Source organism: Patiria miniata, unplaced genomic scaffold, assembly GCF_015706575.1.
Source record: "Patiria miniata isolate m_02_andy unplaced genomic scaffold, ASM1570657v1 HiC_scaffold_7, whole genome shotgun sequence".
Taxonomy (NCBI): domain Eukaryota; kingdom Metazoa; phylum Echinodermata; class Asteroidea; order Valvatida; family Asterinidae; genus Patiria; species Patiria miniata.
Window position 1 is genome coordinate 4,419,216 of NW_024037074.1, and position 25,657 is coordinate 4,444,872.

At 40.1% G+C, this 25,657-nt stretch overlaps 1 protein-coding gene across 2 annotated transcripts in view; it reads left to right on the forward strand.

Annotated features, from left to right (window-relative positions):
* Positions 1-75: 75 nt before the first annotated feature.
* Positions 76-25,657, forward strand: part of LOC119744748 (membrane metallo-endopeptidase-like 1) — a 33,400-nt gene continuing 7,818 nt past the window's right edge. The window contains exons 1-18 of one of the 2 annotated variants that reach the window (XM_038220848.1): positions 76-332; positions 7,595-7,750; positions 9,029-9,115; positions 11,760-11,921; positions 13,626-13,709; positions 14,588-14,805; positions 15,303-15,365; positions 16,152-16,268; positions 16,809-16,895; positions 17,898-18,031; positions 19,075-19,300; positions 20,168-20,266; positions 20,687-20,764; positions 22,286-22,392; positions 22,802-22,860; positions 23,182-23,233; positions 24,032-24,099; positions 25,482-25,612. In XM_038220848.1, coding sequence (XP_038076776.1) covers positions 7,621-7,750; positions 9,029-9,115; positions 11,760-11,921; positions 13,626-13,709; positions 14,588-14,805; positions 15,303-15,365; positions 16,152-16,268; positions 16,809-16,895; positions 17,898-18,031; positions 19,075-19,300; positions 20,168-20,266; positions 20,687-20,764; positions 22,286-22,392; positions 22,802-22,860; positions 23,182-23,233; positions 24,032-24,099; positions 25,482-25,612 — 1,902 coding nt within the window. In that variant the 5' untranslated portion in view covers positions 76-332; positions 7,595-7,620. Of the gene's footprint in view, positions 333-5,189; positions 5,209-7,594; positions 7,751-9,028; positions 9,116-11,759; positions 11,922-13,625; positions 13,710-14,587; positions 14,806-15,302; positions 15,366-16,151; positions 16,269-16,808; positions 16,896-17,897; positions 18,032-19,074; positions 19,301-20,167; positions 20,267-20,686; positions 20,765-22,285; positions 22,393-22,801; positions 22,861-23,181; positions 23,234-24,031; positions 24,100-25,481; positions 25,613-25,657 lie in introns of those variants that run through there. The other variant, XM_038220849.1, reaches the window with a different exon arrangement.

Below are 25,657 nucleotides of genomic sequence, written 5' to 3' on the forward strand. Positions count from 1 at the left end.
CCCACAAAAACAAGGACCAGACAGTCCCTTTAAGGTCCTGGTATTCGAAATGCTTTACACCGTGATCGGCTGGTACATTACATGTCACGCTTGACCTCACTTCGCCAAGGTGAACTCCCACGTCATGTACCGTGATTGAACGAGTACTATAGACCAGCAGACGTGTGTTTACATGCAGTCACGTTATGGAACGAGGTTTTATCCCACAAACTTCTGGGAACTAAACTAATCAAGCTGCAACTGTATTGAGACTTTACGTTGAAGGTTCCAGCGTGATAGCATCTTGTTGTCGTGCTTGTCGGTCATCTGCGAATTGTGCCACGCAGTATTTGGTAAGTTGACAAACTTGTCTGATGTCGAATGTGGCACTGGTTGGTCGACAGGTTGCATGTGCTTGTACAATCATAGAGCAATTAATGTACTATGGTGTAGGCCATAATAATGTACATTTACTTTTTACTGGTTGATTAATATACGAACATGTATATATTTTACAAATGTGTACGTGTAGGTTTTTGTGGTGCATGTGATTTACTTGAACACCAAAAAAAAGTGTTGGAAAAAACGCAGGACACTTTTCATCGTGTGTATATAGCCCCAGTGTGTCAATCCAAACTTTCTATTGACTGTGTACACAAGCAGCGTCTGCGTAGTATTATTGATCATGCCGAGATGATTTTTTTTCTCAGGGTCAGGAATTAACAACCAGTGGCGTCGCCAAGGGGGGGCCAGGGGGGGCACGTGCCCCCCCTGGAAAACCTAGTGCCCCCCCGAGTGCCCCCCCCCCCCATCAAATGCTGGTGCCCCCCTATCCTCTGCAAAATTCTGCGCGTTGTTAAAATCATTACCTCAAAAATAGCAATTTCTGGAGATATCTTCAGATCGAATTTAGCATCAAATGTGGCACCATTTTGCATCTAGCCCATCCAGGACGGCGATCCGTATCCACCTAAGTGCCCCCCCCCCCATCAAATGCTGGTGCCCCCCTGTGCCCCCCCCCCCCCCCAGACTGAAAAGTCTGGTGACGCCACTGTTAACAACCTCTCATTGCGTGTAAGCATGAGCTATAAAAAAGGAGCAGGCAAAGAGTTGTTGCCATACGTAATTCTTATCTGAAGTTCAGGCTCACACGAATTGGTACATTGGTTTATATACAAGACTAAGTCAAGTGCGTCGAAAATGACAGGTGTTGGAAAGAATACTGTTCACGTGCATATCATATATATCATTTTGCGCCACATTATATTGTGTTTTGTTGGAGTTTAGAACAATAATTGTAAATTGCATGGTCGTTACGACGAAATTGAACCATGGTTGAGGGAGCAAAAAAAAAAAACAACGATGGCATGTAGGTTTCTTTACCCTCCCTGGTTGACCCAAGTTGGGACCAGCTGCACGGTGGTTGTGACCTCACCGCTATGATCGCCATGCATTGTATTTGCACTTATTATGCCGGTCAGGGACTTTCTTCACTCGTGGCCTCGAACTAATACTGGACCACGCGTTGGGGTTCGGAGGGGTGCAGTGCATTAAAGGGAATATACATCATTTGCTTTTGCTGTAATTTTCAGAAATGGATGGAATTGGGGGGTTGGAAATGTATAGCAAATATAGTTACACTGACTTTTTTGAGGTTTTGGGTTCGAAAAAGCTATAAAAACCAAGAAAAACAATCATGTTCCTGTAGTCTGGTTCCCTGACTCCATTTAAGAAGAAACAGAGCAGTTTACATACATTGGGGAATTGTAAGGTCAGGGAACCAGTCTAGCTGGCTTGTACCCGTTCAAAGGTGTGTAATCGATTGCAAACAAGTGCGATGGTCAACTGGGGCCAGTACATGAAAAAAAGCCAGTTTTTTCCAACGCTGATCGGCCGATCAGCGTTGGAAATTGATACAAAAATACCACTTTTCTTGAAAATGACAGTATACCAGGTGCCATGATTTTACAGGATGCTTTACACTGTCATTCACTAACAGTCCAGCAAGGTATTTCAAAATGATTTGGTAGTTTTATTTTTTGATGTTTGCAAATGTGAATTTTTACGCAAGCTCATTAGCATAAAAGGTACCCCCCCCCCCCCTCCCACAATTTATTTTGAAAACGGAGACCGTTTGGCTTTAAAACGGTACGGTGGAATTGTATAAATATGCGGGCCAAGGATCAACTCCCTGGTTTGGGGGCTTCCATCTGAGGGCAGGCTTGATAACCATGGTTGAGCGAGCAAAAAAAAGCCCAACACGATGGCATGTAGGTTTCTTATCCTCCCTGGTTGACCCAAGTTGTGACCAGCTGTATGCAGTGGTTGTGACCTCACCGCCATGATCGCCATGCTTTTAGTATTTGCACTTATTATGGTCAGGGACTTTCTAAACTCATATGGTCTCAAACTTAATGGACCACGCGTTGGGGTTCTGCATGAGGCCAATCGGGCATGTGGATTGAAATAACAGAACGTCGAGTCAACGAATCTGTTAATTCTTCTTTCTTCGTCATGTTCATAGGGGTGAATAAAATCCTAAGTATATGCCGTTAGTACGGCACAAGCTTTTTACCTTCTCTTTGTACAGTTCTTCAGTAATATCCCCTTTGTGTATACATATTTTTTAAATATGCCAAAAAGTTGATAATCTTGAGTTTCCATTTCACCTGTCCGAAAAGATACTCCTTTAAATTTTCCGAAACTTTTCTTGAAAATCAAATTTGACCTCTTCGAGAGATAACACAGTTTGTAAGAGTTTGTTGAGAAGAATAACATGTTTGCTTGTTGCAGCTGCTTTACAAAATTAATTAGCTGCATTTCTATTACACGGTTAAAATGAAGCAAATAATATGAACCAAATCCTCTTCCCGCCAAGCGTCTCAACGATACCACAGTTTCCCTAATGATGTTGTCGTGAGCAAAGTGGGCGTATTTTTCATCGTTTTTTTCTTCTTAAAGCGGGTTGACCGGCTTTGCAAATCCTTTACTAAAGCTAGATAATGCCGCAGTCACGAGTATTATGCTGATTATATTGGCAACCTGTAAATTAAGTCAAAAAATGAAATATTAATCTTAAATCAGAATTCATTCGCTATAGAAGTCTATAGCAGGGGCGCACCCAAGGAGGGGGGGGCCTCGGGGGGCTTCAGCCGCCCCCCCCCCCAGAGATTGTCAATCTTTTATTGATTTATTTTATTGATTTTTTTTTTTTAGTCCCACGATTTGACCTTGGTGATATGTATGTGGCCTATTTTCGAATAGTATATAATAGGAGTGTAAGTGGCGCCACCAACGTCAAAATAGTCCCCCCCCCAAAAAAAAAAAAAAAAAAAAAAAAATGTTTTTCTGCAGCCAAAACTTTAGGGCAAATGTTTCTACAAATTTGAGAAAAAAACTTGTGAGCCCCCAGCCAAATCATTCCTGGGTACGCCCCTGGCCTTTACTTAGACATCCTGACGAGCCAATGAGTGACTTGGTACCACAATAGGCATTAGTTTGATCTACATGTATGTCGTTTGTCATGTGATTACGTGTACTATGCTGACGGGTTAAATTTAAATGCTAAACTGCCGATGATTGTTTACCTGGGACCTATAAGTTAATTCAGTTCATTGCTATTTGTGATAGCCTACCGAAATCTTGAAATGTTGAATTAAGTTTTAATCGTATTGTTGATTAGAGAGAGCTATAAGAGAAACGAGAAATAAATGTTTCTGGTGAGTGAATTAATTAAGATAGATCCGCTGGTTCTTTTTTTGTTGCTTCGTATTATCCCTTTGGCGTTAATTCTCTATCAAAAATGCCGAAGGTCAAGTTGTAGTTGAAGTTGGTAGTAGACTTAGTACAAGGCGTTGTAATGACTGGTTGGTTAGCCATATCGAGGTAAACGTAGTACAGACGATCCAGATTCCTGAGCCGATCATTTGTTGAACAAAATCGGGATGTTTTGAACGAATTATATGATTGTTTTTGACCGAAAAGGTATTTATGAATGGGAATAAATATGTGCTCCGTCGCTATTTATCACTCTGTTTAAGACCACTTAGAGTCTGGGTGCTGATAATTACCCTCGCCTCCGGTTCGGGTAATTATCAGCACCCAGACTCAAAGTGGTCTTAAACAGAGTGATAAAAACCTCCGGAGCACACATTTATTCCCTTATTAATACAACGTGGAAATTCTTAAGTTTCAATGACAGGCGTGTGTTACCCATTAATCAATGGCTTTTTTTCTTAAATTTCTGGACTCTAATTTTTCTAAATAAATAGCTAGTGGCAGGTATTTTATTAGGAAATAAAAATATTTTTTACACCCAGAGAAAGCCGATCTATCGCGAACATATCCGATAATCTAATCGTTTATAAGGACGTTTTTGGAAATGGGCATGATTCTGCCCGTTTTAGTCACGTGCCGTGGTGCTTACCTATCCTTAGATTTGCCAGATCAGACTATTATGGTCTGGGAACCAGACTTAACCAGAGAACCAACAATGGATTATTGCTGTTGGGTGCAGATAGGTAAATCGGTCCAGAATTGCCTACGCCGGCCAATTCATGATTTGCGTAAGATCGCGATCGGTATAAGAGCATCTTGTGGGCCATTAACTTGAGAGTTTGTAAAAAAAAAAAAGAGGGGAGGCAGTGCTCAGAACTGTGAGCTTGTATTTCTGTGAAATTTGGGTGAAGTTGGGCCCTGAAGCGCTCTATTTCGCAAAGGAGTGTATAGGCATTGTTTTTCAAAATGGCGATGGGCTTCAGTACGATTTTTAGATGTGATCATTTTCGGATGGAAATTTCTCCCAAAAAAAGTCATGGGATTAACCCCCAAACATTGAACAGAAAATGAAAGATGATAAATTAAGCTTTAATTTGGTGTGTGTCTTTAACACCTCAGAGAGTTATGCGTATATATTTAAAATTATTTTGGGAAGTGCGCGTAATTACGACTAAGGTCTATGGCAGTGTATTTACTGGTCTGCACCCTGTTGTTTTCATTGTGTAAAGCGGAGCGACCCGCCAGACGCCTTGAAGCGAGACCACTGCATTGCACTTTGAAATTGCATATTGGGGACAAATGAAACATGTTTACCTTTGTGTGACTGGAATTTAACACAACCTCGTGATCAATAATATTGCCCCATAATCCCATGACGCAGTAGTGTGTGTGCGACGAATCATTTCTTTCTCCTCATTCTGCGAGATTTTCTTTGGAACAGAAACAGTAGGCGTAAGTGTTCCTTTTCCGTCAATTTCTTGTGGAAATACATGGTTAGGGCATATTCATTCAAATCAGTTGCTGTAATGAAAACAGTGTTTGCTTTAGTTATCATTTAATGATATATCATTCAAATCAATCAGCAGTATGAAGCTCAGAAAAAAATGGCGTGCGAAACGCGAGTTAATATCGACCTCCGCTCAGTGCACTCCAAAAACTCATTTTCGTTTTGGAAAGCCAAATAGAACAATGTCAACATATAAAACGAAGCTCAACCTGATTTGGCACGACCACAGATTTAATGTACAGGCCTATACGATTTGGATTACTTTTAATATATTTTCGATCTACATTTTTTTCAATTGTTTGGAAGGACAACGTAAATCTAAATGTCATTTCTGGTTTTATTCGCTTGTACGTTCCGTTCCTTCCCTTTAAACTCTGATTTTCAAAAACTGTTTAATAAAAATCGTTTACAGCTAGAATTCGATTTCACGAACTTGCACCTATGAGCAGCAGTTGGGTCACCCTTCACATGTCACGGGCAAGGTCAAACTGCAGCTGTCGTTGCTGTGGATTGTTGTCAAGCCTTGTACAAGGAAAATGAACGTATTTTTTATGTTTTGCAGCCGAAACAGACATTCCAAAATGAAATACAGTGAAATGACTTTTAAGTGGCAAATTGTCTCTTGATTTGCACACGTAGCTAGCGGTTATTGATCATAACGATAGTGCCACGGTAAATGAAATTCCTTTAAGTATACAGACGAGAATACTTAACTTGGAGGATTGAGGATGAATAGTGTTGAAGAACCTGAGGATTTTGGAGGATTGAGGATGAATGGTGTTTGAAGAGGAGGATTATTTTTTATCATTGCAGTTGAATGCATTTTGAGAAGTAGGACTGTCTGACGATTTTGAAGGATTGAGGCGCTAGGTATCCTTCATTTGTACATACATGTAGAATTTTGGAGGATTTTGGAGGATTGACGATGGTTTACTAGGGGTTAGAGTTATAAGGTTATAGTCCGATTATTCTGGGGAAAAAAAGTAGAGAGGTGTATGCACCTACGAGACAAAAAAATAGTGAAAATCGACTGTGTTTCTTGCAGATTTTGTGAGATCGTTCGTCAAAATAATACTTAGTTCTACCGGTACCCAGCAGAAAAGCAGATTTCAACCCTCGGTAATAGTTGAGTGGCCAGACACATGTGACTGCGTTGCGCTCGGGAAGGGGGCGTGATCTCATACGTATAGCAGCTGTAAATACACAAAAACATCTGTTGGCGAAGTCAATATTTGGTACTCTCGCAAAGACAAATTTGCTGGGCAAATATGGTAGCTTAAAGGAGCGGTCTCGTTTTCGAGGATGGAATTTAAGTTTGATGACCAGATATCGGGAAACCTATTATTCGCATGGAACCGAAAGGTTTCTTCGTGGGCATATTATGCGAAGAGCAAGTGGTAAACTTGGGGAGAATCTTTGTAGGATCCGCCAACGTTGAGTTTTTTCCATCGGATAGCAATTAGGAATAGGGCTCGTGTGCATGTTTTAATACCTTCAGTCCAATATTCTTTGCTTAAAAGGTTTACGTAAAATATCAGAATATTTGTCACGGATGACATGGGTGTTTCTGAACAATCACAATGATTCTGCCGTTAGTTGGGCCCTCTAGATGAAATTCAACGATTTGAAGCGGTACGCCGCGGGTACTTCATTTGGCTTATTATGTTCATTTAAAACTCGGAAAGGGCTTATGTTATTTTTAACGCTCCCTGCATTGATATTTAAAGCTTGAGTCATTCGTACGTCTGGCATCCAACGAGACCCATTGTAAAGCCAGGGTGTTACGGCGCTCTGAGTTTCGATTCTTTGTTGTTCAACTTTTTTGCACGACAATAGCCATCTATTCACTGGTTGAAGTCACGCCATTGGTTTCTGAACAGCGCAAATCCGAGTTATAGGCCCAACAAGGAAATGATATGGTACACACACTAACCGTGAAAAAAACACGTACATTGTACATTAGTTAGTTCAAGTTCACATTTAGGATTGATGTTAAAATAATGGCTTTTATGGTTAATAACAAAAAAGAACATGAAGAATATACCATCAAGGTTCAATTTATAAGGCTGTCCTTTTGTTAAAATGTTACCTTTCATTTCAAGCAACAACCTTAGTTTTTCCATACGTGTTGCGTCTTCTCTTTTTTTGGGGGGGGGGGCTTCCAAGTTCTAACACTAAGGTTTAAGCTGATGAGGTATATTCAAACAAAATCAGGAAAGAAAACTGTGACGATTATTCGAATAATGATTTCTGTTGTATGTTTCTTTGTTTTTGGTGTGTGTTTTCTTTACTGTCAGCTTTTTTTTGGTTTACCTGGTTGTTTTGTTACAGTTACCTGACCCCTCTCGAGAGTCACAATGGGAAGGCGTGGTAGTCGAGAGGAGCTGGTCTTTGATGACGGCGTTGGCACCCGGAGGCCCAGCAAGTTCTTTCTCTTCATTCTGTTTGTCATGCTGCTTATTGTCCTAGGTCTGACTGGGGCTTTAGGTAGGCCACTATGTATTTTTTTTTAATATTCACACAAACCTTCTTTTATAGATTACTGAGCCTCTTTTTTTGTTTCTACGTGCTCACTTATTTCCAAAATTAACTGTAATCGAGCAGGGGCGGTGGAACCGTGGGGACTCCCCCCCCCCCCCCCCCGATTTTCCCAAGCCAACAAAAGTGCCCCTCAAACGCACACGTATCAAAGCATAATGATCGTGCTACAAATAAAATTGTCTCCTCTCTTGTACTGCAAAACTACACCTCAAAAACAAAAGTACTCCTCTCGCATTAACAAAATTGTGCACCTTTGCGAGATGGGAAACTACCCCTCGAAAGCACAGATACCCCTCTCGCAATAACACAAAATTGTGCCCCCTCTCAAGATGGAAAACTGGCCCCTAAAAATAATAGTGTTCTTCACGCGAATAAAATGGGCACTGAACTGACTTAAAGCAACAGTGTCCCTCTCGCGATAAAAAAAAATGGTCTCTCCACACAACTAGGTAAAAAAACACAAAGAGTAAGATGTACAACGTATTCATAATGTATGTGTTCCTCGTCATATAGATTTATAGCGAAATGAACGGGACCATATTCTTTTCCTCCACTTTCACACCGACGGAAGGTGCCCCTTTTTCTGAGCAAGTGCCCCTTTTTGGTGTTGAACCACCCCCCCCCCCTCAGTTTGAAAAGCGTTCCGCCGCCCCTGTATTTGAGTGAAAATTTCCCTCTGCCGACTGAAACTACGGACGTGCTCAAGTGAAAATCATTGGTAGTAGTAGATCGTTTTTTGAATCAAGTTTCCATTAGTGAATAGATTGAGTGTTTCAATCTAAAACTAGAGTGATCCCCCCCCCTCCCAATCGTCTAATCCCTATAGTTTAACTCTTTTGGAATAAGAGAGTGTTGTTGCACTCAAATTCGTTCTGAAGTGTTTTTCTCCCACATTTTTACATAGAGGTAGTTATGTCATACATGTATTGTAGATCCAATACTCCAATCCGCTTTCAGGAATATGTGGGTTTTTGTTGGATGGATTTTTACAAAATTATATTCCATGAATATCGTTTTGAAATAAGGTTCTGTGTGCCATTCATTTTTTTTTCCTGAAAGGAAGACAATACATGGGGACATTGAGAAAGACTGCCTCAAATGCTCTAGCGGGATGTTGAACATTCAATGCCAGTTCCTTTTCAGTAATATGATTTCCTTTGTGTTATGATTGGATTGATTCTGTTCTTCCTTCTTATCAAGAATAGCTTCTTTCCTTCATTTTAGTGTACTTCATTTTGGACAGCAACGATTGTCATTCCACTTCCGAGCTGACTGGGGACATGTGCATGTCGACGCAGTGCATCAAGTCGGGTATGTCTCAACCTCGTTCCTCAATTGATTCATAATGTATTCCATCCACTGTGCTGTTGAATGGATGGGACATATTTTGTTTACAAATTTAATGTTGTGGTCATGTGATGCCGACTTTCAGCGAACGGTTCTCCACTGCACTACATGTATTTCCTTTGAAAACATTCATGGTTTGAAAGTGTTGACGCAATATACTGTTTAATGTGGGCCAAAAAAACATGCAAAATATGCTTAAGTGTTTGGGTTGCCCGGCGGTTGCCTGATCGGCATGACGTCACGGATCACATGATCTATAGGTCCACTCTAAAAACAGATTGGTTGACATAACCAATCATTAGTTGAAACAGCCACATATTGGTTAATACGTGTTCAACCAATCGGATTGGTTGGACACACATTAACCAGCGTACTATTACAACAATTAAAGTACTAACAGTACTCTAAAATGAACGTTGCTAGATTCTCAGCTTTGTAAGTTGAAAATGAATTCACGGGAAGGAGTCTACTTTAAGAAATAGGTTTAGTATTTTGTGCATTATGGCCGAACCTGGCATTTATGTGGGCTCGTGGACAGAGCTGAAATAGTCAGGTGGCATATGGTCGGAATCGTGACCGACTGGTCCAAAGCACCAAACTTGGCAGATAGATTCTTATAGCCCTAGAGAAGATATTTAGAAGGGGTGACACCTGAAAATCTTTTGGGAAGGGTGCCTAATTTGCATAAATCGTTAATCCCTGCCGTGTAATATATTTATTCCCATATTTGGGTATATTTATATTTTTTTATTTTTTTGAAAAGTGTATTTTGGTGATTCTTCTTGCATAATTCTTACTTCAATAACATTTTGTAAAACACATAAGTGACTGAATAAATAGGAGGACATAGTAAAGAACCAAAATTGCTACTATTTTATCCTAAAGTTACGCGCATTTACCTTTTCCTCAGATATCATCAACTAGTCCAAACGTGGGTATTGTTGATGAGCTTCAAATTCACAAAGTTACTTACTGGCATAGTTACCCTAACAAAAATAAGTGGGAAATCAAGTGAAAATTGATATCATCTTGATGTTTAGCCCAAAAGACCAAAAAAGGGGAGAAAATGTGGTGTCCGTAAATTGGGCTAGTACGGGAAGGGTAACGTGGGGACTTGAACAAGTTCAACGAAATCCCCCTAAATAAGAGATTATTGTTGTTTACAATAATTTTGTCTACGCCAAAACGTTTTCTCAACAATAATTTTGGGAATTTCCTTGAACTTTTTCCAGTGTTCCATGTTAGGCAACCCTTCACCTACTTGTTAGCCTAATTTATGGACACCTCGTTTTTTCCCAGTTTTTGTTTTCTGGGCTAAATATCACAATGTTATCATTGTTCACATGATTTTGCATAAGGTTTTAATAGGGTAACTGTACCAGTAAGCTACTTGGTGAATTTAAAGTTCATCAATGCTTATGTTTGGCAAGACTAATTGATGATATCTGGTGACACGGTAAATGCGCGCAATTTTAGGGCATAATAATAGCCATTTTGGATCGTTACTATGTCCTCATAATTATTCAGTCACTTAAATACTTTGGAAAATGTTATTTAAGTAAAGATATGTAAGTAGAATCCCCAAAATACACTTTAAAAAAAAATTAAAAAAATAGAAATATACCCAAATATGGGAATAAATATATTACATGACAGGGATTAACGATTTATGCAAATTAGGCACCCTTCCCAAAAGAATTTCAGGTGTCACCCCTTCTAAATATTTTCTCTAGGTCTATAAGCATCTATCTGCCAAGTTTGGTGCTTTGGACCAGTCGGTCACGATCTTGACGAAAATTAGATCTAAGCCACCTGACTAAAGTGAGAGAGAGAGAATAAGGATAATTATTGAGGTTTAGAAATCAAACACAGAATCTGCAGTTGTGTATCTGAATTTAAGGTGCACACTGCAGTGGCGTGTCCAGCTTTTGATGTGGGGGGGGGGGAGGCAATCTCACTCGCACATCCGCGCAGAAATGTAGAAATGTGTTTTTTTCCGGACACTTGGCCTCCGTAAAATCAAAAAGCGGGGGGGGGGGGGGGGGGGGGGGGGGGGTTGGAGGCTGGTACCCATCTTCCAAATGGGGGCGCTCTTCAAAGCTGACCATTAGGCTATTATGCATACTGGAAAATATATGCCGAATTTCACGGCGCATTGTAATAGATTTGTAGCTTGGTTTTCTTCTGTTTTTCATGTCAGGACTCCATAACCATTTATGGAAGTTGTTACGGAAAAAAATATCTTTCGAAAAAATCCGCCGAGGGAGGGGCAAGGTGCCCCCTCTGGATACCCTCTGGATACGCCACTGGCACACTTCCTTTTTAAACTTGATATTTCTACGAGTCCGGTTATGGGATTACAGTGGAGTTTATAGTTGTCTTATTTTGGAATGTAATCGAGATCAAAGGCACAGCATAAATCGAGTCAAAAACAATTCAAATCACAAGTCCGGCCACAAGAAACACGGAATGCAAAGGTAGCGACTTAAGTAGTGACTTAAGATTGATTGACTTGAGAAATCTGAGGGCTTATGATGACTTGATTTTAACTCTGATATTTGGGGTTCAATATTTTTTTATAATTTGAATTTTTTTTTTGGCTCTTCAGCTTCGGTTTATCTGGAAAGTATGGACAGCTCCGCGAATCCCTGTGATAACTTTTACCAGTACGCCTGCGGCGGGTGGGTGAAGAAGCACGTGATCCCAGAGGATAGGTCACGTTACAGCTCATTCGACAAACTAGACGAGGATGTCACCATCAAATGCAAAGGTACAGGATGGCCAATCCCATAGTGACCGTTTTAGCCGGTTTTCGGCTAACTTTGACAGATTTTTTGTTAAACAGCGAGTTTGACAGAAAATTTGACAGAATGGATTTTTTTGACAGATTTCTGGCAGAATTCTCCAAAAATGGTTATTTCACAGAAAAACATAGCAAATTTGAAAAAAAAAGAGGTACATGTACATTTGTTTAAAAAACTGTAACCCTTGCATAGGCCTATGAGGTTAATGGGCTGGTCTAGGTGGCGGTTCACTGGGAACCAGACTTCGTGGTGATCGATGCGCGCCAGTTTTATAACATCTTATGTGACTATTGATAGTTTATAGTTGTCATTTAAACCTTAATTAAGGCAATAATACAAATCTGCATGTGATTTTAAGTGATTGTATTGTATTTCGAGTAATTCTGAGGAATTCGGCAGATTTTTGATAAATCTGACAGATTTTTGAAGTGCATTTAGCAGAATTTGGCCATAACCGTACGGTCACCCTGGCCACCCCATTCCGACCAAACCCAGCCATGCAGATTCCCATCCTCAGTCCATCTCAGTCTCTAGTCCAATCAAGCCAGTCCCAGCCTGGCCCATTGTCATTGTACGCAAAGTAAGCAAACCGAGGTCAATCCCGGTTTACCAGAGATAAGCCAACAACCCATTTCCACTGACCCCTGCTAGGCCAGTCCTATACAGAGTGAGTCAAAAATCCAAATGTCGGGCCCATTGTTTTAGTGAAGTTTCTGCATGTAGCAGTTTCATAATTTCGGATATGAAAACTCAAGTCATAAGCTTTCTCATGTAGTTTCCAAGTTACGGAATTTTAAACACAACCAGCGTTTTAAAGTTCTGTCCACGGATCACAAAAACGTAATTGTTCTTTCAGCAAAAGGAAAACAAATCACATAGGGATGTGGGCGACTGTTTTGCTGAAAGAACGCAAACCTTTCTTTGTGATCCGTGTTCAGAACTTTGAAAGCGGTGGTTGTGTTTAAAATTCTTGAAAAGTACATGAGTGATTCGAATGATTCTTGTACTAAAAGAAAGCTTATGAATTGAGCTTTCATATCCTAGATCTTAAAAATGCTACATGCAGAACTTCATTAAAAGAATATTCGCGACATTTGGGTTTGTTTTTTTACTGACCCTGTTGCTAGAGCTCAACCCACCAGAAGTGCAGGATCCGGCTCAACCAATGCCAGTCCACGAGAGCAAAGCCAAAAATCCGATTCAACTAGAACCCACCCCAAGCAATACTTGGTTTATCATTATGTACCAGACCTTGCTCATCAATCAGTCTCTTTCCAAAGATCTATAAGTCCAAGCTATCACCTCCCTCCAGATTTCCTGCTCAACGAATTCCAGTCAACTGGAGCGAATCCCGCCACCGATCCATGTCCATCCACCCAAGCTCAATCAAACGAATCTTAATCTCTGTGTTTCCACTCCAAATCGTTTCCAGTCTTCTGGAGCTCAGTGCAGCCAAATCCAGACCAACAGACTCTACCCCAACCCCAGTCCCAAGTGCGAGTCCCGTTCACCCAATCCCAATTCACTGTGCCAATCCCAACCCATCAATATCATCAAAACCCAATAATCACATCGGTCTAGAGCGTGCCATAGTCCAGCCCAACCAATACAAGGTATACTTTGTCGAATCCTCATGTCATTTTCCAATTTGCTGTTTTCTGTTGCATAAGACTTATTGGAGGAGGATGCAGTATTTGGAGAGCCAGTTGCCATCACCAATGTCAGAAGATACTACAAGTCCTGCCTAGATATGGGTAAGAGTGACAGACAGTCTCTAAGAAACACGGGGTCAGAAACAAACCAAGGAAGACAGCATGCCGTGAGAGAAACTGGCAATCCTGATTTCTGGAATTTTCATTTGATTCATGTATCGACGTAATACAAAAAGTGTGAAAAAAAAAACAAATTTGTTGGACACACACCAAAAAAAACCCACAGAATGAGGAGTAGAAATGTATGAAGTTGTAAGTTACAAGTCCATTACAAGTCAGGCGCAAGTAAGATATTAACAAGTAACTCGGGATTTGCAACAACAAAGCTTAGAATATCTTGGTCACAACTCGCGACTTAACTCTTAACTTTACACTGAAAGAATTAGTGATTCAATTAAGCTATTCATAAGATGGAATTTGCAGCGGGGTGATGTAAACCATTATTAGGTTTTGCCCTTCTCTGATGTTTTGAATTGTTATTGACATGAGACTGGTATGTGAGGACTGGAATTTCTGTACACTCCTGGTCAAAATTGACTTGGAATCAGAGTCCTTTTTGGCTGGATATTTGTCGAGGCAAAATGACACTTTTCAGGGTCAAAATTACACTTTTATTGCTCAAAATGACACTTTCCGTGGCAAACTGACACTTTCAGGGTCACAATGACACTTTTAGGGTCATTAATGACACTTTTCAGGGTCAGATGACACTTTTCACGGTCAAAATGACACTTATCTTTATCGTTTTCCGCATGACACCTCTCGTTATCATATTTGGCAAAAGCGTCAGTTTGACCCAGCAAGTGTCATTTTGACCCTGAAAAGCATGATCAGGCCAAGTGGAACCCCGTAGTCTAGCTCAAATCTGACCCGGGACGCTTTAGAGTGTAACCGCTAAATCTGGATTAACTTTCTTCCAGAAACCATCAATAGTATGGATGACCAGCCCCTGATAGATACGCTGGTCAAGGTCGGGGGATGGCCCATGCTCGGTACTAGCCCCGGTGGCAACTGGGTGGAGGACGACTACAAGTTTGAGAACCTCCTAGCTCTACTAGCCAAGGAGTACGGAATAGCCCCCGTGATCTCATACGGGGTCGGTGTGGACGACAAGAACTCAAACCTGCACGTCCTACTGGTAAGGTGATATATTTGTGACAAGTCGCAACTACAGTTCAAATTACTAATTCAGTAAAACGGTTTTCAGTGAATTGTTTGAAATGCACCTTTGTCTATTTATTGCCCTCATTTCAGTGTTTGTATTGCCATTATGGGGGTTTTCTGTGACTAGGTCATCTTAAGTATAGAAGCTTATAATGTTAAGGCAGTTACAGCACAAAAATTAGCAGAATTTCCGCTTCCATCGTTTCAAATGACAGCCAGTTAATAGATAAACTTTATTAGAACTGCTACAGTAAGCTACAGACAAAGTTCGTTGAGTTTGCTAAGTACATTTTTGTTTGAAACACATTTTAAACATACTCTAAGTAAAAAAATCAAAGGTTAATGTCACATTTGTATTTCTCAATCTGTTTAGTCTCTAAACTTATTTTTGTTTTAAAGAAAGTAATTTCGATCAAACATGTTATCTGTGAGATCGCCCTCTGACGCTGTTTCAACTTCGTTTTCACATAGATAAACCAGCCAAGCCTGCTGATGGGTGGTCGCGATTACTACCTGAAATCGAACTATTCCAAGGTAGGTCAATGGTCCTTCTTAACCTGATACAGAGGTTTAAGAACCTCTATGCCACAGTTTCAACACTAGCATGTTTATTTTATTGTGCTATCCGCAAGCCGGACTAACACTGTAAGTGTCATGACTAAGTGGTTAAGAGCACCGCACCGGACTCATGCTCTGGTGTTTCAGAGGCAGCAGAATGTGGGTTCGAGCCTGGGTCTGGATACTTAAGCGAGGCACTTAACCATTATTGCTTCGTCCTTCGGATGGGACGTTAAGCCGTAGGTCCCGTGTGTTGTGTATAAAGACCCCATAGACACCTGTCGCTAAGAGAAGTGGATTGTCCCGGTGTTTCTGGCCTCATGTTCAAACTCCCCTGCTGAGAATTTAGACCAACCAACCAAGTATCAAGTAAATTAATTTGTGCGGCATTGACTATCCAATTCTAGTTGATAAATCGTGTCCCAGATTTTTTTCTTGGTCATCTTTTACGGTAGGCAGCTGTGGTTAACTTAACTTCCAAAGTGGTTATAATGGAAATTCCATGGACTTATTATTTTCGTCAAAAGGTTTACTCAAAATAATTTATAAATGAGGTAATCTCATACCAATTATTGTCGGGTTGAATAATATTGGCCAATATTTTCCCCCATTTTTAAAACAAGGTTTGTTTTTGATAGTGAAGTTTCCTAGGCTTGTCTAAAACAAGTAATACATTTGTGTGCTAAAATAACTGGGTACGTTACTGCGTTCACATGTGACAAGGTTGTGACGAGTCACCTTTTCTTGCATTTGTCCTTATAGGAGCGAGACGCGTATAAGGACTATATGGTAAATGTGGCCGTTGCTCTGGGCGCTAATAAAGACAACGCTACAAACGACGCTGCAGATCTACTGGCATTCGAGACAATGATCGCACAGGTATGACAACATCAACATCAACAACAGCAACAACAAAAACGACGATAACAACATCAAGAACAACGACGACGACGAAGACAATTATAATGAGAACACAGACAAAGACGACAACCATAATAACAACAACTATTGCAACGACAATAACGACAAGAAGAAGAAGAAGAAGAACAACAACAATAACGTGAAGTTGCATTTTATTGCGCATTCAACAAACTTAAAATCCAATGCAGAATATCTGATGCTATTGATAAGTGCAGTTTTATTGGAGTTTCATTTACGAGAAAGGGTTCACTAAATAGTTTTCAAACGTAACGAACTGCATACAATGTTAAACGTAGCACCTCGTTGACAAAATTAACTTGCTATGATAGTTGTCTGACCTAATATCTGTTAAAACAATTTGTTTGCACACCGATTTGTAAGTTGAATTTCTGTTGTCAATACCCAATCAAGGTGGGCTGGCATCCTGAAAAACCCAAAGCATTTTGGCTAAGTTTGCCGATTTCGCTCAAAAAGCATTATGGTTTTTTTTTGTTTCAGTTGAGCGTTCCATCTTCGGAGAGACGAGACGCCAATAAACTCTACAATGTGTTTGAGCTGGGAGAGCTAGGAACAACTTACCCTGAGGTGACGAAAATTAATCAATATTGAGATTAAAATATCAAAATATTGACAAAAATAAAGTCAAACAAAACTACTCAAATTAAAGGCCACTTTGTTCATTAGCCCAGAATTTGATTTTGTTTTGTTGTTAATGTTGTGAATTTCGTTACTGTTCATGTACGTGCATTTGCTATTTTTGAAAGCTTCTTTTCTGAAGGTTTTGACCTTTTTTTCCTATCCCAGAGGTAAGTGGACCAAGCTAGCTTATTCTTATCATTGTAGGTTGATTAAAATTGAAATTACAGCCAATTATACACTACAAAGTTAAAAAAAAAAACCAGCACCAAAGAAAATTTTTAACAACTATCAAGAATTACTAAAAGCAATCTCTAAACATAAATAATGAAATAAACAAAAAATAAGACAAAGCAGTTACCAGCACTGTTCAACAATATTACAACTTTATACATGTAAAACACAACGAATACAAAATAGGAATCCTTACTAAATCATGCCTTGAAAATGAGAATTCTAAAATATCGTATTGCGCTTCGGTACCTACTAATATTATACCCTTTTCGCTGAAGTAGTTAACATAACACATCTATTTAGACACAAATAAATAGAGCTGGGCTCTATTTTATGGCTCACTCTGCTTACCAAATAATTTCGTGCTTACGATCAACAGTTTGTGTTAACCGCGCTAGCAGAAAAAAAAATATGTGCTTACCCTGTAAGCACATAATCCTTAGTGACGGGATGTGCGCATGCGCAGAAGCCAAAATTCCTTGCTAACCTTTGAAATACGCTTACCATATAAGCACACAATTTTGTGCTACAGTAAGCAGGGATTTTTCGCTAATTGTAAGCAGAGCCTTGAAATTTGGCTAAGGTCACGTTTACCATTCTCTAGCACTTTACTTCTGTATTCTTTATCTCGATTGTATTCTACAGTGAATAATGCGTTCACTGGTTTGGAGGTGATTTAACCGTTTGAAATGTTACCGATTGATTCATCATTCCTAGGTGAATTGGACGGTACTCTTCAACCAGCTCCTACCAGATACGCTGACGCCGTTACCAGACACCGAACGCGTTATCAACTATTCACCTCCTTACATAGGCAACTTGACTACTTGGTTGTCAAGTCAGAGCAACAGGTGAGATTCTTTGCTTGTTGTATATACATGACCATATAGACGAATATAGCACGCCATGAGTTTTCTTAGGGGATCAATGTGGGGACGATTGGACTTCGTCTAACTTAAGCTAACATAGAAAAACACACGTGTAAAATTACCAAGTTCGATCGGAAATATCTCGGAAGCTAGGGGGCCATCGAATTCGTGTTCATGCATGAGTCACGTGATTGTGCCATGTAATTTCTGGAAGGAGTAGTGCTTTGAGCAAAAAGATCAGGTTTTTACCCCAGTGACCCCATGATGACCTTTGACCCCAGTTTGATCATGTGATAGTTGGGGCTGGGCTACTGATACTTTTGACAAAGTTTGGTTGAAATCGGTCAAAATATTTAGGAGTATTAGACAATGTCAACGTTTGTTACTAACTAGCTAACTAACGTACTAACGAAGAGACATGATGATTTGTTGAGCTGCAATCCCGCAGCTAAAAACATGAAGTTATTCTGTCGACGGCAACTTTGTATGTCGAAGTTGCTCTGGCTATCGTTGTTTGTTCGTTGCCATCGTCAAATGTGATTCAATTTTCATAATGTTTGATAATAATTGTCATTCATCTTGTTGTTACTATAAAATGGGCCTGCAGTGTGGTGGTCACACTGTTGCCCAGTGGCCACTAACGCTTACGTTGTTGTAACAGAACCCTAGCAAACATCATGGTGATGCTGTCACGGCGTTGTGGTCATACTTTCGAGAAAAAATGTTGTTGCAACAGGTTTGTTGAAAGCTTCATGGTATTGCTGTTATAGCGTGGCGGTCACGTTTTGGCAAAAGGGTCCCACCATTCTAAAATGTTTGTTGCAACATGTTAGTTGCAAACATCATGGTGTGGCTACCATGGTCTGGCGGACATACTCTGGCAAAGTGGTCCCTGCACCTTTTCAACATGTTGTCGTCGTTGTTGCAACAGGTTTACTTAAAACTTCACGGTGTAGCTGTCATTGCCTGGCGCTCAAACTGTGGCAAATTGTCCCCATCTTTTTACATTTTTACGATTGTAACAGAGCCGTTGCAAATTACATGGTGTGGCGGCTGGTAAGCTACAAGTTCGGGTACCTAGGCGACAAGTTTCTGGACATCGAACAGGAATTCGGTAATGTTCTGTCGGGCACGTCGGCCCGTTCGGCCCGCTGGAGACGTTGCATTGGGGAAGTCCAGTCCAGCATCATGGAGTTCGCTATGGGCAGGATGTATGTAGACCTACACTTCCCGGAAGAAGCAAGGCTACAGGTCAGTGCTGGACCCTCTTTTTGGTTAAAATTTGTTGTTCAAAATTCGAATCGTTGTTGCTGATTGTGGATCATTTCGCTTGAAACATGTATGTGATGCGATCAAGCTATATGGGTTGTTTGTCGACCCTGGTCATTTTTTTACAGATTTTAAAAGAGCACAACCTCAGCATTACTGCTTTGAAAACCGCATGCTGGTACCATCTTTAGTTAAAACAATTATGGAAGTCGGAACACCAAGATATGTCATGAAGTGATGCGATGATGTGGCCCTATTTTGGCCTGAATCTCCAAATGAAAGTTCCCGACAAACGAGTCATTTTGCTTGATCGCACCACTTAAGTATATTGAGTGTATAACGTTTCTGGATACTTACTCACCACTTCCTCTTTTTATTTCGGAGAATTATTTTTAATTAACATTTGCCAATTATTTTTAATTCACATCTCATCATTGTTTATTAAAATAGGACCAATGTCACGGCGCTGCTAAGCCAAAAGAATTGCATAGCACAACAAAATCCATGTGATTATACATCACATGGAGTTTTGGCTGGTAACCTGCTTTTATACGCCGGTTTTTTTTGTGCTAAACACTTTTTTTTGCTTAGCAGCGCCTTGAAATTGGCCCCAGTAAACACAAAAATGGGGTCTGACAGAATTGGAAAATGATCACTGAAACTGAGGAGGCATCATTTCAGTTTCATACTGTTATAGCTGTTTCTCAGATTATCTAAAGATCATCAATCCAACATTCGATCCCAGAAAGATATGGATCTCAAGAAACATTAAATTGTTGTCTGAGTATTGTAGCAAAATGCTACAATGAAATTATGATAATAATGTTGAACGACTGTTGCATGTTGCAGACGATCGAGATGGTGGGCAATCTGAAGACAGCCTTCAAGGCCATGCTGACGCCCAATACTTGGCTGGCAGATGAGGATAAGGTTGTCGCTGCACAAAAGGTTTGAGATCTAACCTTTTGAAGTGTGTGAAACACCCTGTAAATTGTGTATCAACACATACTTTGTATCAACAAGTCCTATATACCCCCTTGTCTTTCTAATTTCCGAAGCCGTTGATTTCTCGTTGCGTTTCTGATGCGTGTTTTGCCCCCTGCACCCCATCTTCACCCCACCCGACCCCACCCAGCCTGCCGCATATGTGACTATTAAAATACTAAACTCCCATCCCTGAAAAAAAAAGCAGATTTCTTGCTTCGCTCATGGCGAGTACAGTAAAATAATCTTGGGGTAAGCTGAACTCCGCAACGTTCACCTTGGGGTAAGCTGAAGTCCGCAACGTTTAGCGCTTTTTGGAAAACAGTAATTATCAACTTTAAAATTATCAGCGTTGTTCCGTATTTGCTGCTGATTTTTTTCCAGGCTGATGCGATGGAAGTCAACGTTGGATACCCAGAATGGATCAAGGACGATGCAAAACTTGATGAGTACTATATGAAGGTGAACAGTGTACTTTGTGTGCATTCGAATGTTCTTAGAGTTCAGTGCAAGTCGGTACATTTCTGGGTTTTTGCCAGCTTGCAGTTTAGGAAGATATGAAGCTTTTCTGCATGGTGATATGGTTTCTTGGATAAGGACAGATTTAAGGTAGTATGCCATCAGCCTGGGGTTTTGGTCGGTATCAAATGAGGGGAATAATGGTCATTGTGATTTTTGGCAAGGTATGCACCCCTGTAGTTGGAAAATATGTGATAGCATTGCAGCGGTGGCAACTTTTTGGGTGTCATCACTATTTTTTAATGGCAGCCAAAACAAGCTTGTTACCACATATAACTAATCCGGTTTAAGCATATTGGCGGCCATTTAAAAAAAGATTGCTACACCTAGCTGCTCACACTACAAAGCTATCACTATGAACATTGCTCATTTCGATCATTTGATACTGGTGGCCCAATAAATGGACCGAAGCCGATAGCCTGTAGCGGTACAGAAATGATTTACCAACCCGCCCTGCCCCTTCCGTCTAACCAGTGGTTACCAAGTTTTAACACCCTCCTGTGACGTCACACTATTGGGTTTTTTTTCTCGCCACTATTTTGCACGAATGGAGCACGGCGCGTTATTCAGCTTCTGACGAATGGCGCACTGCGCACATATTTTTTTCCATGTATATAGGTTGGTGAAGCCACTGATGTATAATTCAGTAATCGCCGCAAGACACTTAGGTTTTATAAGATGGAATTTTTTTTTGCGTCGGGGTGATAAATCAAATTATAGGTTTTGCCCTTCACCGACGTTTAAACATTGTATAATCACTCGGTGGGACTCGAACCTACGGCCTCCTGCTTTCTAGTGCAGATGTCTTACCACCCGACCACACTTTCTCCCTTTTCCCCTTCAATAAAAGAATGCCGTTGAAATAATGTTTGCCCTCGGGCCATTCTCACCAACGAACTTCGCGCTCCTCGTGCATTATCCTTAACATAAAATACCAAATTTCTTTTCTGAAATGATGTCATAGGCCTACATTATTTGAAGGGTTTGTTTATTGCTCATAAAGTCTTTCGTATGAGTTGACTGAACTACTTAGCAGGCCCTTCTCCCCTTTGGAAAATTGGTGACTTTATAAACACTGCAGCTATACCCCTTTTGAAAAACTAATCTGGATACATCACTGAAGAAAGATTGGTTGAAAGAATTGAAGAATTACGCTAAAACTGCGACAAAACCGATGTTTTCTTTGAAGACGTGGGTTCTCAAAGTACGTGGACCTCAACAGAGAGGAGGTCGATACTTGCATAGTATTATTGTCTGCAAATATCACTCTTGAAGCTGGGTGCGCTGGAAAGCTCCGAGATTTTCGACACAACTATTCGCGTTAGGGATACATTGTGTTTTGGGGATACATTTCATTTCCAAAATCACTCATGAGGCTGCCAAATTTTGATTTCGCATCCTAGTTAATAATGACGCATTTATTGTGTGACTATTGAACATTATTACTCTTTCCATCATGCCTAGTTGGACAACTTCACCACCACTGCGTACTACGAGAACACTCAGCAGTACATACAATGGCAATTGGAGAAAGCGCTTGGCTCCCTACGCGATGCAGTGGATAAGAAAACGTACGTTTTTGCCATCTTAGAAAATTATATACAGTGGAACATCGCTATGCCGAACACGGCTATACCGAACATTCGGCTATACCGAGCATCGCCCTTGGCTATTGATTTTCGTGTACAAAATGTACCGAAATAATTGCTGTTAAAATGTGTCAACAGAAGTATATATGCGTATATATTTTTGGGACAATTTTGCATTTGTAATGATAAACTACTACAACATTGTCCATGCAGGCAACGATGCTACAACATTGTCCATGCAGGCAACGATGCATGCAATACAAGCTTTAAACATTTGAAGGTTGTATTTAACTACTGGGTTAGCTGTTTCGTTTATAACAAAATGCCACGTGATGTTCCTTCGAGAAATTGGAATGATATTACTTATATAATATTTTTTTACTATATGCAGATGGGGAATGGGGCCAGCGGTGGTCAATGCGTACTACAGTCCCAACGAAAACAAAATAGGTGAGTAGTTGTGTAAACCTTGTTTTGCATAAACTTTGCATCCTAGTTTGAATTGGAAGATTTTTGTATTGATTCCTGGGTCCTAGACTCTGAAATTCAGTTGCTTGTCTCTACCCAGTATTGAATCGTTGTATTTTACAAAACGGAAAGTTGTTGTTTATGTTTGTTTTGCCTTTTGTATTCCAAGGCGGCATTTCCTTAAAGGACAAAAAAGGACTTTTTCTCAGCTTTTTTATGGAGTAACTAAAACTGTGCAGATATAAATACGGATGGGCTAAGTATCCGATTAAATTTGATTATTTTTGCTTTTTTTTTTTGCAGTTTTTCCCGCGGGGATCTTACAGCCACCTTTCTACCACAAAGATCTGCCTTGGTATGAATATCAAGTATTATAGTAATTATATCTTCTGCGTACACAAGAGCGGCGACACATGGGGGCATTTTCCCCCAGATTCGCCCCCAGTCCCCCCCCCCCCCCAGTTTCCCCCAACACTTTATCTACAAGTACATGTAGATTAATTATGTTTATTTTCCTCGCTGTTAAGATTCATAACAAGTTGACGATAGAGAATGAGTCATTACTTCTGTGGACAAATTTTGGGCCAATGAAAGCATTATAAACATTGGTACTTTGGTAGGCAAAACACGCCACACGTGCATGTAAATAGCCGTGGATAGTGTGTAGCCAACGTCTTTGTACATTTTGTTATACTTTTTTATACACCATTCTGCGGCTGATATATTTCTCATTCATAAAAAACGAATACACTTCTAAGTTACTCTTGTTGCTCATTTCTGGACGACTGTCCCCCCCCCCCAAAAAAAATTCATTGCCCCAATTTGCCCCCCCAAAAAAAAAAATGGCGCCGCCACTGGCATACACACAAATAGCCTGCAAAATCGATTGCAAAATTCAGCTCTTCACTTCACACATTGAACGAGAATAGTCTTATTGTAGCATTTCCAATACGTACAGTCAGACAGCGTGTGGTTGAACATCATTTGCTCAGATATTTCAATCTAGTAGAAACTAGATAAGAGTGACTAGTTTTGCTCCGTATGCCTGTCTTATCTTTTTTAAATATCATGAAATGAAGAAGAACAGGAGACTTAATGAATCAGTTACGGGTATGTCTAATTTGAATGTCAATGATGGGTTTTTTTTATGCAGGTATTCCAATTACGGTGGTATGGGTGTGGTAATTGGGCACGAGATTACGCATGGTTTTGACGACGAAGGTATGTCTGTGCATTTTCAGATTATTCTTGTTTGCAAGAGGTCCTATAGGTTGCAGACCAGTAAATCGGTCCGAAATTGCCTACGCCGGCCAAATCACAGTTTGCATGCCCTCAAAATCTTCAGTATTTGAGCATGCTGTGGGCCATGAACTTGAGGGTTTTAAAACATATGGGTGGAGGCCATGCACAGGACTGTGAGCTTGTAGTTCCGTCCAATTCGGATGAAATTGGGGCCTTAAAGCGCTCTATTTTGCAATGGAGTGTAGGCATCTTTTTTTTCAAAATGGCGATGGGCTTCAGGACTATTTTCAGGGGTGATCATCTTCGGATGGAAATTTCCCCTTTAAATGTCATCAGTTGACCCCCCGAAATTGAAAAGAAAGTGAAAGATGATGAAATAAGCTTTAATTTGATGTTGTCTCGAATACCTTGGAGACTTGTGAGTATTTTTCCCGAATTTCTGAAGTGGGAGCATTTACCATTGGGGTTTATGGAAGTTCATTTACTGGCCTGTAACCTTAAGACACTCCTTATTATGCTCGAATATGCCCTTATTTCATTAAAGCTATAGTCCATCATTTGTAATTTGTGCATTTTGTTCGTTTGAAGCAACAAAAGAGTTCAAAATCTAATGAAGGATACTGAGCAACTAACCTGATGAAGTTTCAGCTAAGCTTTAGCTGTACATTCCGAGAAAAACAGCATTCTAAGATCTCAATTTCAAATCAAAAGTTACTGAATCATGTTTTGAATTGTTTTGAATTGCAGCTTTACGCGACGTCGCGCACTGATCCGACGAATTACAACAGCCGCGCCGTTCCAATAGTTGTGCGCGCTGCGCTGAATAACAAAACGAACTACTAATTTAAATTTTCCTACGGTGCTTCTTAAGAATCACCGTTGGAAATGCCTTCTTTCGTTAATTACTTCAAAATGACAGCTTCCCAGAAAGAATAATTTCACAGGGAGTTTAGTTCCCTTACTATCTTTCAACCAAGTTTGTTTTTCAACAATAATTACGCCAGTTACTTTTCGGATGGCTGCAAATGATGGACTCTAGCTTTAAACTGTGAATATTGAGTTAACCGTTTGATAACGCTCTTAGAAATGGGAGGATAGAAAAATAATAGAATAAATGTTTGTTTCAAGCATTTAATTCCCATTTTTGCACATGAAATAATTATTTCATTTCATTTCATTTATTAATTTCTCGGGTGAATACAAAACAGCGCAATTTAAAAAGAACAGAAGAAATTTTAAAAATATCTACGTTAAAAATTTTCCAAAAAAAAATAATTTTAACTACTATTAATTAACGCGTAGTTATACGCACATGCACGCGTGTCGAACTTTTATATATTGTTTTATTTGTTGGACAAAAGGGAGGCAGTATGACAAGGATGGCAACCTGGATGATTGGTGGAGCCAAAAGTCCGTCGATAACTTTAAGGAGAGAGCACAGTGCATTGTGAAACAGTACTCGGATTTTATCATGCCAGAGAACAACCAACACGTGAGTACATCATTGATGGATAATGGCCCGGTCTTTTGCTATCGA